Source organism: Solanum tuberosum, unplaced genomic scaffold (genome assembly GCF_000226075.1).
Source record: "Solanum tuberosum cultivar DM 1-3 516 R44 unplaced genomic scaffold, SolTub_3.0 scf00666, whole genome shotgun sequence".
NCBI classification, from domain to species: domain Eukaryota; kingdom Viridiplantae; phylum Streptophyta; class Magnoliopsida; order Solanales; family Solanaceae; genus Solanum; species Solanum tuberosum.
In genome coordinates this window covers 142303-157618 of record NW_006239594.1, presented here as the reverse complement: position 1 = coordinate 157618, position 15316 = coordinate 142303, and the positions used below count along the sequence as shown (strand labels likewise).

Sequence of the window (15316 nt, the reverse complement as noted above, 5' to 3'; positions counted from 1 at the left end):
CCCTTTACAACCCCACCCCCACCCAAAATAACATTTTATTTGTTGCAAATACATGTGCCTACTTGTATGCCCTTGCATTATAACCTCAACATGACACAATGTTGGCTATAGGAATATAGATGAAAGGCATGTGACGTTGTATGTCCCTCCTATGGGCTCCAGATCATTGGGCCAGCCACTAAATATCAAGATTTAATCATTGGGCCCTTACGATTAGTAAATGGGCCTATAGGGACAACTGTTTAGTAAATTATTATTTTATTGGTTTTTTTTTTGTAATTTATGAATATTTTAGATATCGTCTCTGAATCTTTTTTGAGTAAATTGAAAAAATTATGACGATAATTTAGATCGTGATATAAAATTTTGTAAACGTAAGACGACATTTTGTACTTTGTTGGTCCCAAGGAGCTATAGTTGTACAACCTTTAAAACATGAAAAAATTATAAATGACGACTTTGCATAAATCAACCTATTTTCTTGCAGTTTGTTAGATGTGATTAAAAAGAAATTCATTTTTAAGAAAGTCATTTTACTTACAATTATTTTCATTAGCTTTATATTACTTATTTGTTATTAAACATTATCAACAATCTTTTGCACAATTTTTTTTTTTTAAAAAAAATCAAAATACTCTCTGATTTGCTAGTGTTAATTTTAATACTTGATGGAATATATTTGTGCATGGCTCAACTTTTATTTTGAAACCTTAGAATTGTGAACAAGAGTAATAAAGGGGAAAATGGGGTCTGATATACAAAACATCTTGCATTAACAAAATTTAGGGAAGGGTCACATTTTAAGAGATGTGATATTGACAGTCTACTCTAATATATATAGACATTAGTGACTGCTTTCACAACTCAAACACGTGACTTATAGATCACAGAAAAATAATTTTACCATGACTTCAAGAATTTAAAAAAAATATATTAGGAAAAAACAGTTTTGGTCTCTCTTTTGTACTGATGCAATGTATCAATTTACAATTATGAGAAGACTAATCACATGTAGAATACTCATATTACTAAACACCAAATACTAAACAATATCATTACTGTCAAACTCTATTAATATATTTCTAAAAGAATCAGATAGTTTTCTTCTGATCCCTTTATGCTTCCCCCACATTTCCACATGCAAGAACTTAAAATTTTCAACTTTGTATTTATTTAATCATCCCTTATAAACTCCTAATGATTGGTTAGTTCCCTCACTAATTTAATTATATTATTATTGCGCAGACAATGAGTAGAAGGGAAAAGGGAGAATACAAAGAACCAACGACCATAATAACAACCACAACTACAAAAGATGCTCATATTTAGACTCTTTTGTTATTTTCCGTCGCCCAGTGTCATATATTTATATTGGAGCTTCGATTAATTTAAATTTGTGTCGTATAAAGTCTATTTGAGTAAACAACATTTTCTAACAAGATTTTTTTTCATATCTAGAACTCGAACCTGAAACATCATAATGGTAGAGGCATCCTATTAGGGGCGAAGCTAGAGACCACGGTACACGTTTGGCCGAACCAACTAACATTGGTCCAAACACTATATTTATCTTTTGAAAATCATTTAATATGTATAAACTTCAAATTCTGACTTCGCAACTGGGTTCTATGTATTCATACAACCACAACCACAACCCTAATTGGTGGTATATTTGGACTCTTTAAAAAAAGAGAAATGACTTAAAAGAGACTATAGAGATTGTGTCAAATTAATTTTGTTCTATCAAATACAGCTGGCTTTGAGCTTCTGTTTGTCTGTTGCCCCACCAAATTATAGATTCATTGAATTGTCAACTAACAGACAACCCATGATTGGCAATAGATTAATTAATTTTGAAAAATGTCCCTAAAGTTTTTAAAAGGTTACAATTAATTAGAACAAAATCATCAAATTCCAAGTGAATAAAGTTTATGTAGTAGTTGTTATAGTTATATAAGAAGAGCCTCTTATCTATGATGTTCAATTTATTGAAGAAGAAAAGGACTAGTCTCTTTTGTGTTATGTGTTGTCTATGGGGTAGAAATAAAGCATAATTGTTACAACTTACAAGTTGTAGATGCAATAATTTTGAAGTGAAAATGACATTCACATGGTGCAAATTAAATTTCTCAAATGAAAGATTGTTGTTATTTCAGTAAGTACATTTAAGGTACTGAATTGTTTTAGACTATGTGTTAGTGTCCGATTGATTTCTCATATGTCACTCAATTAATAATCATTATTTCAAATAGTTACTGATCTTCTTCTTGATTTCAATTATTTCAACAAAAACAGTAATTTTCTGAAATAATAAATACTAAATGAAATATTTTGATTTAATTGTCATATATGAGACTGGTAATCAAATGTGAAATTATTAGTCGTTGTCATCAGAAGCAACTAGGGGTATTAAATGGTCAAGTAGGCTAATTTGGACAGGTGAAAATAAGCTAAGTTAGTAAATGAATTGATCATTCAGACGCTCAATGATTACTGCGTTGAAATGAATTGAGTTAAAATGGGATATGTAATGGATCATAACCAACATTAACATATACACTCAATTTTTCACCGGTTAGGGGAGCATATTTTTTAAAAATTATCGTTGACAAAAAAAATTTATTGATCAATTTAGGTTACATAGATATATTAGCATCCGAGTTCAAATCTCTATTGCCACATTTTTACCAAAAAAAAAAGATATATTAGCATTACTTTTAAATGAATTGAGTCAAACGAACATAAATAGATTGAGCTGATAAATAAACAGATCATTAAACCGTCAAAACTTACACAAATAATGTTTTCATGGACAAATTTTACCCTTAAGCAGCTAATGGTTTTTGCAGGTATTTTAAAATTTAATATTTCATCAATAGCAAGATTTTTATTTATATAAGTACAGACATGATTTTGTAATGAAGATTGCATGAGCTGTGTGAATTAATGTAAATGATGTGTTAGCTATTTACAGACAAAGCTGAAGTAGCATTGATCTTGTCTCAGGTAAACTTAGGCACAACATGTCATAAAATCCAATCATTGATCAAACTCTATTTTTATACATAGAAGATGGGCTGGAATATCAACATTTTTGTTCTCATACTGCCACATGACCAAATATCGAGGGCTTGATTCAAAACAGACAATATCACATCATATTAAGCATATTTTTGATTTCTTTGAGTACAATAACTGGTATTAAAACCGATTAATCAGTGAAATGAGTATGAAAATGGCGAAATGATGACGCGGGACCCAAGTTTTTGGGAAAAAAATATTTGATTTTACCTACATACTCTGAAAAGAAAACCCAAATCAATTCTCATATCTCTTTTCAAGACTAAGTCAATTGGAAGAGATCATACTCTCTTTCACTTGTCATTTTTGGACACCTTTAACAAAAAAACATTAATTTAATTTAATTATCCTTTTTTATTCTGTAATCTCAATTTAAAATTGTTATGATTTTCCCTGATCTTCTCTTATAATTAGCTAGAATCATTTTTAGTGGAAAAAGTCTTTTCCACATTTCACTAATTTTTTCTTGGAGGAGATCTTTTGTATTTCTAAAAATTGAACATCTTTTTGTTCTAACATAACATCCAGTAGGTTATTTCTCATACTTTCTCTTAGGGATATTATTAATTTCTCATATCTAAGGCAATTGATTAAAACACTACATCTCTTTTAGTATACCTTCTTTGTCGTATAATTTAACAGCGTTCAAGCTTTACGTTTATTAGCTTCGGCATGATCCCAGATTATTTTGATCTCAACCAAAATTGGTATTACATGAAGAGTAAATTTTAGGAATAGCAAAGAAAGAAATCATATTAGCGTTCTATAGTTATAGTTTTACTATTTGTGCTCCATAGCCAAATTAATTTTGCTATGAAGCATCTGATTTGTATAAATCGGCCGCTAGTTCGTCTGCCTCTATGGAAATAGCATTTGTATATGTATATATTCTCTGTGTTAGGCTAGGGTGGCGAGCGATATTAATTGGGAGAGAGAGAGGATAGAAGCGAGCGAGAGAGGGTAGAGAGTGGAGAGAGGTGAATTGTATATGTATATCGGTTAGATAATTATATATATGTAACTACTATGTATATGTATCAATGATTGTGTTTGTATATCTGCTTGAAATTTGAATTCGTATACAATTGAATCGAGTTAAAACATTTGTATTTGTATATCAAATCTCTCTCTTGCTTTATATAAACACAAATTATACATCGTGTTTTGTATAATTTGTGTTTGTATAAAGCGAGAGAGAGAAAGGCAAAAGAGAACTGGACAAAGGAAGATTTATATTTGTGTAATTATAAGTGTATAGGATGGAGAGATATGTATTTGGATATACAATCTCTCTCGCTTTATACAAATACATACATTTGTGTTTGTATATAGTGAGAGAGGCGAGGGAGAGATGACTGAAAAAGAGGAGAGTGGCGAGTGAGATTCCAGAAAGAGGGAGAGAGGCAAATGGAAAGAAGTTTGTTGCGAATTGGAATTAAATGAAACTGTAGCTATAACATTTATTTTGAATTAATAGTTTGCTATAATGTACAATTTTTCCCTTATATGAATAGTTAGAGAAATTAATCCATATATAGTGCAATTGCATAAAGCCCAAATACATTTGGGTAAGTTCAACAACGAAAGCCCAGGTTGAGCCCGCTCGTCCAAAAAAGGTATATGTAAGAATTATTAGTAGGCTTTTATCCACCAAAGACCAAATATATTTGTACGAATACAATCAAAATGCAATATCATACTCTACTAGTTGAATATTATGGTCATTCACACAAATGCTCCTATTTTGGGTGGTGCTTAATTTTTGCCTCTCAAATTTATGTTTGTTAATCTTTGTTTTTCATCATTTTAAGTAATAAAAAAGTGTCCAAATGTATTTTTAACATCGAAATAATAAATAATTCTTCATACATCATAAGTTTATATTTCCACATCATAATAACATACACAAATTATGTCATAAAAAGCATTGCAAGTTATGTGATAAAAGACATTATTACATCAAAATACATAACTTCAGTCCTACACAATTTATATAAACTAAGATAAAAGTACAACGACATAACTTAATTCTACATAACTCATGTTGAGAGTATATTTTTTCTTTAATAATAAAAGAGCAAAGAGGACACTTTTTCCCCTTTTCTAATTTCGATAAAAAAATATTTTTCATTATAATAATATTTATCGTATGTATCAAACACCAAAAAATATTTTACTCCTAAAAAGCATTTTCCTAGAGATCAGTTTCCCTCCCCCAAACACACCCTATCAAAGTATCTTCCTTTTTTCTTCAAACTATATAATAAGAATCAACATTCTAGAAATTCAAAAGAATGTATTACACGTTCCTACGTAGTTCTCAAAACAATGGGTTGATTCAAACTGTGGTCAAATGACATGTTCTTTTGTCTCAAATGATCTGTCGTTATTTTTATAATTAATTATCTCAAATAATTTATTACTCTATAAAAATAAATTATTATTTTAATTTTATCTCAAGTAGTAATTATATGTGAAGACTACAGGTACCTCAATAAGATAAAATATATTTTAAGACATAAATTAGCATAAAAAAGTCAACCAAAGGATGTGATGTAGTGAATCATGTTTCTCCTATTTTAAACAGAGATTTCAGAATCGAGCTGTTGAGGCGCATCAAAAATAATTGAACTCCGAATGAAAACGAAAAAATATAAAAAGTCAAATCCCCCATTTCTTTTTCCTTTTTCAAATTTGTTCCTCCATTTAACTTCGTGGGTGAATCAATTCAAATGGTATTATTAAGTAAAAAATTAATTTAATTCCCAATTCAATATGCCACGTAAGCAAATCCCAAAGCTTTCTATTGGTTAAAAAACGTCACTTCCATGTAAATGGTTCCAATTTAATACCTTCCAACAACTCCAACTCGCCTCCTCGCGAGTGCAAACCAGTGCTTCCCCCTAAACAGACACGTGTCAATCTCGTATCGCGCGTTACAATTAAACGCACATAAAGCGATTGCTGTTTCCCATTTCTCCACGACCACAGTTCTAAAATCTGTGTGCTGACGGGTTTGACCTTCCCAAAAATATTTCAGAAATTAGACCCAAAAAAAGGAAATTAAATCCCAAAAATTCATCGGTTCTTCAAATATAACGGCTTCGATTCTGCTAATTAACAGTAGTTGACACTCAAATTCGTTTCATAATTCAACAAATAAAAGTTTAATTAGTATTTTTTATTTTTTTGGGTCAAAGATTTTAGGGGTTTTGTGGAAGAATTGTTGTGATGGTGGAAGAAACTGAAGTTAACGAGCTGAAGAAGACGGAGAATGAGAAGAGGAGAAGTGGATGGAAATTGGGTCGATCAGCAATTGGAGCGATTGTGGTGTTGATGATAGCATTTGGTGTGACTTTTTTGTATACACAAAAGGGAAAATCGTGTCCTTGTTTTCAGGTTTTTTTCTTTTTTTTTTTTTGCTCAATTCCTAATTTTATTTTTTAAAATTAGGGTTTATTTATCTTATTCTTGTTTAGTTTTTGTGTGATTAGAGAAATGTGAAGATTTTTATTGAAGCTTATTGATCAGTACTTGTTTAAATTCCTAGTAGAATGGTGAATCGTATGAATTGTGAAACTATAAATCAAATGGTTAATTGTGGGATTTTCTGATTTTGAAATAAGTTTTGAGTTTGTACCAGTTGTTAAAACTGGAAATATCAATTCCATGTTGTAAACTATGACATTAGTAATTCTTGTTGAAGATGAGCATTTTAATGATAAAATTGAGCTTTTGAACAAAGTGAGCTGATCACTTTATTGTTTTGTTTTGGTTTGGTGGGTGGATAAAGCTCCTTTAAATCCTGCTTTGGTTGCGCTTCTTCTGAGGCGAGGGTGTACCTTTCCGAGGCCCCACTTGTGAAATTACACTGGGTATGTTGTTGTTGGTGGTGGTGGATAGCTAAAGCATGATTCCTTTGGTACCAAACTGGTATGGTTCAATGATGGAGTTGTTAGGTTGTGTATAAAAGTGTTTAATTCATAGTTTTGGTTTAGTTATTGATAATTGAGAAGACACTCCGGCTGGTGAGTATCTTCCCTAAATTTATATCAACAAAATCTGGTTATTGGCTGAGCTGCTGGCGAAATTAAATTTTAGGAATCTCATGTTTACTGGAATTTTTAAAGATTGTGTATGCTTCTAGCTATTTGAATTATAGAATTCTCACTGACTGTTTGCTTCTTGACCTTAATGCAGGACTCTAGAAAATATACTGGGATAGTTGAAGACTGTTGTTGTGATTATGAAACAGTTGACACTATTAATGGGGCTGTGCTGCATCCTTTACTCCAAGGGCTTGTTACAACTCCATTTTTTAGATACTTTAAGGTATGATGCAAAATCTAACCTATATGAGGAGAGTGGCTTCTATATTATCACTTCTTCAATAAATATTAGCACCATATTTTTCTTGCTTGTTTAAAAGTTTTAAGTAGAATTGATTAATGTATACCTGCTTCAAAGAAATCTTTGGTAGGAAATTGATGATTATATTTTCATCTGAATAGACGGTTTTAAGAATTTTCCTCTAGTTTCCTGCCTAAGGTTGATTTGGTTGCCAAGAGAGGAAAAAGGTAGTGTGACCAAGTTAGTTCTGTTGAAAGTTGCGGCATTTGGTTATCAGGAAAGTTGTGGGCAAAGCAATTTAAAACTTATCCTACTGTGCAAACAAATGTAGGAAGATTGAAGGAAAATGGTTTCTTCTCCTTTTAAGTCTTGCCTTTTCTTTCCAAACCTTTATGTACAAGAAAGTGACTTCTGAACTTGCTGGACATCTAAAAGAAGCCTAAGGAAAAGGCTGCTCACATTTTATTTTTATAATAAGCCCAAAACTAAGGTCAATCATGCATACCACCTTCGAAATCACGAAAAGGTGATTTGATAACTTGATGTATATCTAATGGCTGCAGGTTAAGCTGTGGTGTGACTGCCCTTTTTGGCCTGATGATGGTATGTGTAAGTTACGAGATTGCAGTGTATGCGAATGTCCAGAAAATGAGTTCCCCGAATCTTTTAGGAGACCACCACTTGGCCTTGCTGCTGATGATCTAAAATGCCAAGAGGGAAAACCAGAGGCAGCTGTTGATCGCACTCTTGACTCTAAGGTTTTCAGGGGATGGATAGAGGTAGATAACCCTTGGACAGTTGATGATGAGACAGATAATGGTAATTGATCTATCTTTGTCAATACACAGTGGAAGGTTTTCCTTTCTACATTTTTGGGGTCTTGGTGTATCTTTCGATTCTTTCCAGACTTTTTGTTTGTAACTTCACCTATGAACAATTGCGTGATCAGCATAAGATGAAGCAAATCGAAGTTTGGATTTATCAATTTGCATTATATTGAAGTTTTTGAACTCAACGTTTGTATTGCATTGGGAGTTTAAAACTTATGTAATGCCGTGTGATTTCATTACTTCTTGAAGGTTTCTATTTAGATTACTAAATTGTTGAACTTCTTCATGCCAGGGGAGATGACATATGTCAATCTCTTGCTGAACCCGGAGCGTTACACCGGTTACACTGGTCCCTCAGCCAGGCGAATATGGGATGCTATATACTCAGAGAATTGTCCAAAATGTGAGTCAATGATCCTTTCAATTGGTTGAAACCATTTGTTTTCCCAATTTTCTTATGAGTCGTATTCTTAGAATTACATTCACAGGGGAGATCTTTGAAATGTGTAAACACCTTCTTAAGCTAACCTTTTAAATTGTTATAGTCTGCTACTCATGCAAATTACTTCCCCTTGTGGTGCAGTATTGTCTTTGTCAACTATTATACACATTATCATTGTGAATTGAACACAGAAGTTACAATTTTATGGGCAGATGCATCTGGAGAGATTTGCCAGGAGAAAAAGGTTTTATACAAACTAATATCTGGTCTCCACTCCTCAATCTCAATACACATAGCTGCTGATTACCTGCTTGATGAAACTAAAAACCAGGTTAGTTTGCATTTAATATGTAGCATGTTTCTATTATGGTTTGCCAGAAAATGGATAAACGACAATTGCATAAGTTTACAACAGCAGGGCGAACCTGTTACATCCACAAAATAATTCATTATGAAGTGTGCACTATTCTTTTTTCAGAGCACTTTAACCGCTAACTTGACTATTTTGCTGCAATTTTCAGTGGGGTACAAATCCAGATTTGATGTATGATCGTGTTCTACAATATCCTGAACGTGTCCGAAACTTGTATTTTACTTTCCTCTTTGTTCTCCGAGCTGTAACAAAAGTGAGAACTCGCTACATATGTCTATATTTTGGTAACTCCTAGAATGGTAACATTGTATAGATTTATTCATTGGGCTTCTCCCTTCTTGATGTGCTATACAGGCAAAAGATTACTTGGAGCAAGCTGAGTATGATACTGGTAATCCTGAGGAAGACCTTAAAGCACAGTCCCTTATTCGACAGCTACTATACAACCCCAAACTGCAGGCTGCATGTCCAGTTCCATTTGACGAAGCTAAACTGTGGAAAGGCCAAAGTGGACCTGAGCTAAAGCAGCAGATTCAAAAGCAATTCAGGAATATTAGGTTTCAATTGAACTGTTCTCAATTTAATTTCGTAAATTCAGAAAAGAAAGGCCTAAAGGATATTATGTTGCTTATACATGCTGCACTAATCCCCTTTGGACTCTATTTTGAGTCGACTGCATCAGTACATTTATATTTCAGTCTATGTATTCAAATGTACGCATATAATTACTCTGGAAAGAATTGGGAAGATGTTCTTTTTAGTGAGGTTGTATTGTTGTTAAGACCACAGAAAGAGCCAAAAATCTTGTGTATGCTGTTCAAAAGTAGTTGTTGCTATGTACTTTACCATATGACTGAACAATTTGTTATTCATGTTGCAGTGCTCTCATGGATTGTGTAGGATGTGAGAAATGTCGACTGTGGGGAAAGCTCCAGGTTCTTGGTCTTGGAACTGCATTAAAGATTCTCTTCTCAGTTGATGGTGAATATCGTCATGATCAACATGTGAGTTTTCTTTATTCTTTTTTCATTTGCTGACCTCTCTCTCTGGAACAAATACATGTTATTCACAGCCAACTATGTTTCTTAGTCTCTCTCTTCTTTTATGTTTTACAGCTGCAGTTACAAAGAAATGAAGTGATTGCTCTGGTAAACCTACTTAATCGCCTTTCAGAATCTATCAAGCTAGTACAGGAAATGAGCCCTACATTTGAGAAGACAATGAAGGGGCTAAGTCTACAGCCAGCTGCTAAGTTTATAAGTTCGTGGAATAGACTATTGAAAACAGTATTAGGAGATAGGTAAACACCACTCTCTTTTGTTTGTGATTAATGGTTCAAATCCAAGGGTGAAGTGCATTACTAAATTTTGCTATTCTTTCTTCTTAAAGCTTGAAACAAGGTAAATTTTAGCTTCGAGCTCTTAGACAAACATGTGGTTATTGTGTCAATATTTCTGTTGGCTGAAATGAATGGTTTTTTAAAGTCTAGACCAAATTTCAATTTGTCAAACTATAAAAAGAGGAAGGAGGAAGCAAAAACCTCCTCTCTGGTGCATCCATGATGATCGAGTGGTAATGTGGGAATGGTTTGGAAAATGGCATTTTATCCATGATGATCGAGTGGTAATGTGGGAAGAAGGGAATTAGCAACAGAATGCCATACAACTTGTTAACTTCAAATTTGATAATGAAGGTGAAGTGTCAGCTAAAATTAATTCTCATATTTGGTGTTCTGTTTTCAGGTTGAGGAAGCTTACATTGTAGCGGGTCATTTTGATACAATTTTGGTGTATAATGATGTAAAGAATGAATACAACTTAAACTATTGAAAGGTAAGAAGATTTCTACAGCCGGATAGCATACATGGATACACAGATTAATCGCGGGATCAGTGCTTAAATTTGGAAAGACGGGAATCCATTACTAGGTAAACTGGAAATTAGTATTGTGTCACTTGATCATATGTAACTTTATGGATCCCTTTGAAATGTTGTAACATTATTGTTGAAACTATATCTCTGTGTTCCTGAATGAAAAGTGACAATTTTGCTTCTAATATGAAGACAATGTTAGCATCCTGTTTTGGACAAAGTAAATTAGCAAATTTAGACAAGTAAAATAGGATGATTATTCATGCCTAATTACAATTATCCCTTAGTTATGAAATAATTAGCCCAAAGCTTTTTGCATATAAGAAGATAAAATTGACGCACACTCATCGATGCGGGGACAATTCAACACCACCCCCCAGCTTTAGCTCTCGGAACTCACTTGTAAACACATAAAGACACCTAGATTCTTTGCCTTTGCTCTTTACAACACTTTTTTAGTTATAAATATTTCTTTTAATAACTAATTGAATATTCAAACTGTTAGCAAATAAACCTAAAAAGAGTTAGCTTAAGACATGTAATTTTTAACCTCATATAAATTCAACTGTACCACTTTTAGGATAAACACAAATTTATTCAACATTATAAATTGAGGAATCATTACTCGAATCTAACTTTAAATGTGATATATTTGATATTTCTATGCCAAATCAACTCGAATATCATGGCAGGCAATGATATATTGGTATTATTACCAAAAAAAAGAAAAAACCCAAATTGCATGAACCAACAAGTAATTTAACACTACATCTTTATTAATTTTTTTTGTGTACACGAAAGCGGGAAAAAGATAATAAAGGAAGACCCATATCACCGACAATATGTGGTCAATTCTGAAAACAATAAAATTGATTTTATCATAGATAATATAACGAATTCTTTTTAGGTACTCAAACAAATTAATTTTAAAAAACAATATAAAACTTAACAAAAATTGGATGATTTAGATTATGACCTGGTTATAGACTATTTCAACAACCCAAATAACTTTTAAGTAGATTGTTGATCCGTCTATTTTACGCCTCTACCTAAAATGTCTGAATAGTTCAAATTATATGCGGCGCACCTAAAATTAGAACACGAACATCACGATCTAAACAAAGAACAAAAGGCAAAAACAATTAGGCATTAGCGCGTTAGATATATAGAAATAGAATAGCTGTGTTTATGTCAATTGTCAATCTTTCCCTTTTTGAATTTCGGCTAATAATTGGTGTGTCACTCTCAACCAACCCCACCCATTATACTTCCAAACAAACGCGTTACATTTCAATCTTTTCAAATTCACAGCTATTTTCTTCATTTTATTTCCCTTCTTCGATCCTTCCTCATCCCTTTATCAAATTCTACTATATATTTAATATCCTCCTTTGTGTCTCAATCTCAAAACACACACATTTACAATAAGAATCTCTAATTTATCCCTTTAAATCACTACTATAATTTTCTATAATGTTGCTGCAGCTATCTGTGCTTGCGCTTGTCTTACTATCCCCTGTTTGGGCTGATAATTTCTACCAAGACGCGACGGTCACGTTTGGTGACCAGCGCGCTCAGATACAAGATGGAGGACGCCTTCTCGCCTTGTCCCTTGACAAAATTTCAGGTTCCGGATTTCAGTCTAAGAATGAATATTTATTTGGAAGGTTTGATATGCAGCTCAAACTCGTACCTGGAAATTCTGCTGGCACTGTCACCACATTCTACGTAAGTAATAACACACTTTTCGTATTCTTACTCTAACTAATTAACAAAAAAAACATGTCCACTCAAGTGTTTTTTTGGTGTAATTTGCAGTTGTCTTCTCAAGGAGCAGGGCACGATGAAATTGATTTCGAGTTTCTGGGAAATTCATCAGGACAACCTTACACTGTTCACACCAACGTTTACTCTCAAGGAAAAGGCAACAAAGAACAACAATTCCGCCTCTGGTTTGATCCAACTTCGTCGTTCCACACTTACTCTATTGTTTGGAACTCTCAACGCATCATGTACGTTACAAAATAAACCAAAACAATTACAAATAGTTACTTAGTGTTTATAATGTCTGACATTTTGGGGATTTTTTTTTCTAATTGTTCAGATTTTTGGTGGATAATATCCCAATAAGAGTGTTCAACAACCACGAAGCACTTGGTGTTGCATTCCCAAAGAATCAAGCTATGAGAGTTTACGCGAGTCTATGGAATGCTGATGACTGGGCTACACAAGGAGGACGGGTGAAGACGGATTGGTCAATGGCTCCGTTTACAGCTTCTTACAGGAATTTCAATACAAATGCTTGTGTTTGGTCAGCTGCTACGTCTACTTCGTCTTGTGGAGGTTCTAAGACTGAGTCAGTAAACAATGATCAGACATGGCAAACTCAACAACTGAACGCTAATGGCAGAAATAGGCTACGATGGGTTCAGCAGAAGTACATGATCTACAATTACTGTGCGGATGCTAATAGGTTCTCCCAAGGCTTTTCTCCTGAATGCAAGCGTTCAAGGTTCTAAGGATATAGTATATGAATGTAAAATTATGTTTGTTTCACTTTTCTATTCTTTAATTTTGCTCTGAGATATCAGAGGAAAGTGTAATTATTTGTGTATGCAATATATTCTTTATTCTTTTTGATATCATGAAATAGAAACCACAATGCTTTTCATTTTCAAATCTAGAAAAAAGACGAGCTATTTAGACAGTAAAATACCAAATGTACAGACGACAAAATTAGTAATTTTGAGTCAAGCAAAGGAAACAAAGGGTACATTTACATGTAATTATGATAATCAAATCTTTTAACAATTATTATTTCTCTAACAAATAATAATTCATTTATTTTTTATAGGTGTACACCATGAAATAGATAATGATTTACTATCCATAATAAGGAAGACATATGCTGATTGAACTTCCATCAGTTATCACATTTAACCTTTGCACAAATGCTCATCCAGACTAAGCATTTTCCTTGTTATCTGTATTATAACAAATAAGAATACAGTTGTTCTTTTGATAGTGCTTCTGTCATTTTATTTCGACAATAGCATAAGCTATAGTCACTTAGAACTCAAGGATACAGTGGTACTAGCCTATAGAACAGATCCTGTAGTACAATAGTATGTCCGAGAAGAAATGAAGACTGACAAGAATGTAGCAGCATATATACATTTTGAAATGTTATATTTCAAGGTATTAGGAGACGCTGCAGCTTGATGCGATAGATGTAAAATAGTATAACATGTTCCATGATGACTCCAACATTTATGAGCTGCGGATTGAGTTGGAAAAATGTTATATGCTTGCTTGCCTACTCGGTGATATAAGAAAAAAAAAATGAAGGGTAGTCAAGAACGATGCTCTATGGCTCCATGACCCCTGAAAGGCCACGGAGGGTGTAATCATGCGTTGGTCCATGGTCGCGGTTTCTGATCTCCTTAGTAAGGTTGTGCTAATCAATGTTGCTACAATGTAATATGAAGAAATCAAATGATTAGTTTTCCAATTTTGGATTAGGTATTGACATGTTTTTGTGTTGAATTTTAGGTGATTAGGTCTGCTAATATTGATGAATGAAAAGATAACCTAAGTTTTCTTACCATAGATTTCTTTTGTTAAAAAGAACTTGAGCAAGAAAATTGTTTGCGGTATTCAGAAATTCAGAAAAACAAATAATTTTCTACTCAAGTTCTTCTGTAACCAAAAAAAATAAATAGGGAAACTAGGCCATGGGCCTTGTTGATCACTCATTGACCTCGTTCAGAAATTCTGCATTCTTATTTGTTATATGATGTACCTTGCAATTAATAATTTAGGTTGAATTGACTCATCATTCATTAATTTGAGCTTGTATTTATTCTTCAAATTCAATGTAATTTATCACATTTCATATATTACTAAAAGTGGGAAGCACCTATCTTCAAAGGTAGATTATAATTTTACCCTTATACCTAATCAAAATGTAATAAATACAACATCTAATCTAATTAAATAGTCCATTTGTCCCTAATTACTTGTCCATTTTTTAATTGGCACACCTATTAAGAAACAATTATTGATATAGTGAGTTTATCATTTTATCCCTATTAATAGTGGCAGAGTCAGAATTTTCAATAAGGGGGTTCAAAATCTGAAAAAATAGACACACGAAGTAGCCGAAGGGGGTTCGACATCTACTATATATACCTAAAAAATTATTTTAACCATATAAATATGATATAATTTTCCGCAGAAGGGGGTTCAGATGAACCCCCTAATGATAAGGTGGCTCCACCACTGCCTATTAATGATGAAATGAATGTATTAAAAAGTTAAGATTTTCAAAAAGTTCTACCTTTTTCAAAGTAATTAATTGAGTGTATAA

At 32.9% G+C, this 15316-nt stretch overlaps 2 protein-coding genes across 2 annotated transcripts; both read left to right on the top strand.

Annotated features, from left to right (window-relative positions):
- The first annotated feature begins 6115 nt into the window (after nucleotides 1-6115).
- On the top strand, nucleotides 6116-11154 carry LOC102578203 (endoplasmic reticulum oxidoreductin-1). Its single transcript, XM_006366711.2, has 10 exons — nucleotides 6116-6480; nucleotides 7282-7413; nucleotides 7995-8250; nucleotides 8554-8664; nucleotides 8916-9034; nucleotides 9225-9329; nucleotides 9431-9633; nucleotides 9957-10080; nucleotides 10192-10376; nucleotides 10819-11154. The coding sequence occupies exons 1-10, from the start codon at nucleotides 6313-6315 to the stop codon at nucleotides 10838-10840; spliced, it is 1425 nt and encodes a 474-aa protein (XP_006366773.1). The 5' UTR covers nucleotides 6116-6312; the 3' UTR covers nucleotides 10841-11154.
- Nucleotides 11155-12345: 1191 nt separating this feature from the next.
- Nucleotides 12346-13592, top strand: LOC102606196 (xyloglucan endotransglucosylase/hydrolase protein 15-like). Its single transcript, XM_006366710.2, has 3 exons — nucleotides 12346-12675; nucleotides 12766-12959; nucleotides 13052-13592. The coding sequence occupies exons 1-3, from the start codon at nucleotides 12421-12423 to the stop codon at nucleotides 13464-13466; spliced, it is 864 nt and encodes a 287-aa protein (XP_006366772.1). The 5' UTR covers nucleotides 12346-12420; the 3' UTR covers nucleotides 13467-13592.
- The last annotated feature ends 1724 nt before the right edge of the window (nucleotides 13593-15316 follow it).

What these genes read in the sequence shown, in the direction of transcription:
- LOC102578203 (XM_006366711.2), top strand. Translation starts at nt 6,313, where the DNA reads ATGGTGGAAGAAACTGAAGTTAACGAGCTGAAGAAGACGGAGAATGAG. An exon ending in TTCTCCGAGCTGTAACAAAA is followed by an intron (nt 9,330 to 9,430) that starts GTGAGAACTCGC and finishes TGTGCTATACAG; the next exon opens with GCAAAAGATTACTTGGAGCA. An exon ending in AAGCAATTCAGGAATATTAG is followed by an intron (nt 9,634 to 9,956) that starts GTTTCAATTGAA and finishes TTCATGTTGCAG; the next exon opens with TGCTCTCATGGATTGTGTAG.
- LOC102606196 (XM_006366710.2), top strand. Translation starts at nt 12,421, where the DNA reads ATGTTGCTGCAGCTATCTGTGCTTGCGCTTGTCTTACTATCCCCTGTT. An exon ending in GCACTGTCACCACATTCTAC is followed by an intron (nt 12,676 to 12,765) that starts GTAAGTAATAAC and finishes TGTAATTTGCAG; the next exon opens with TTGTCTTCTCAAGGAGCAGG. An exon ending in TGGAACTCTCAACGCATCAT is followed by an intron (nt 12,960 to 13,051) that starts GTACGTTACAAA and finishes CTAATTGTTCAG; the next exon opens with ATTTTTGGTGGATAATATCC.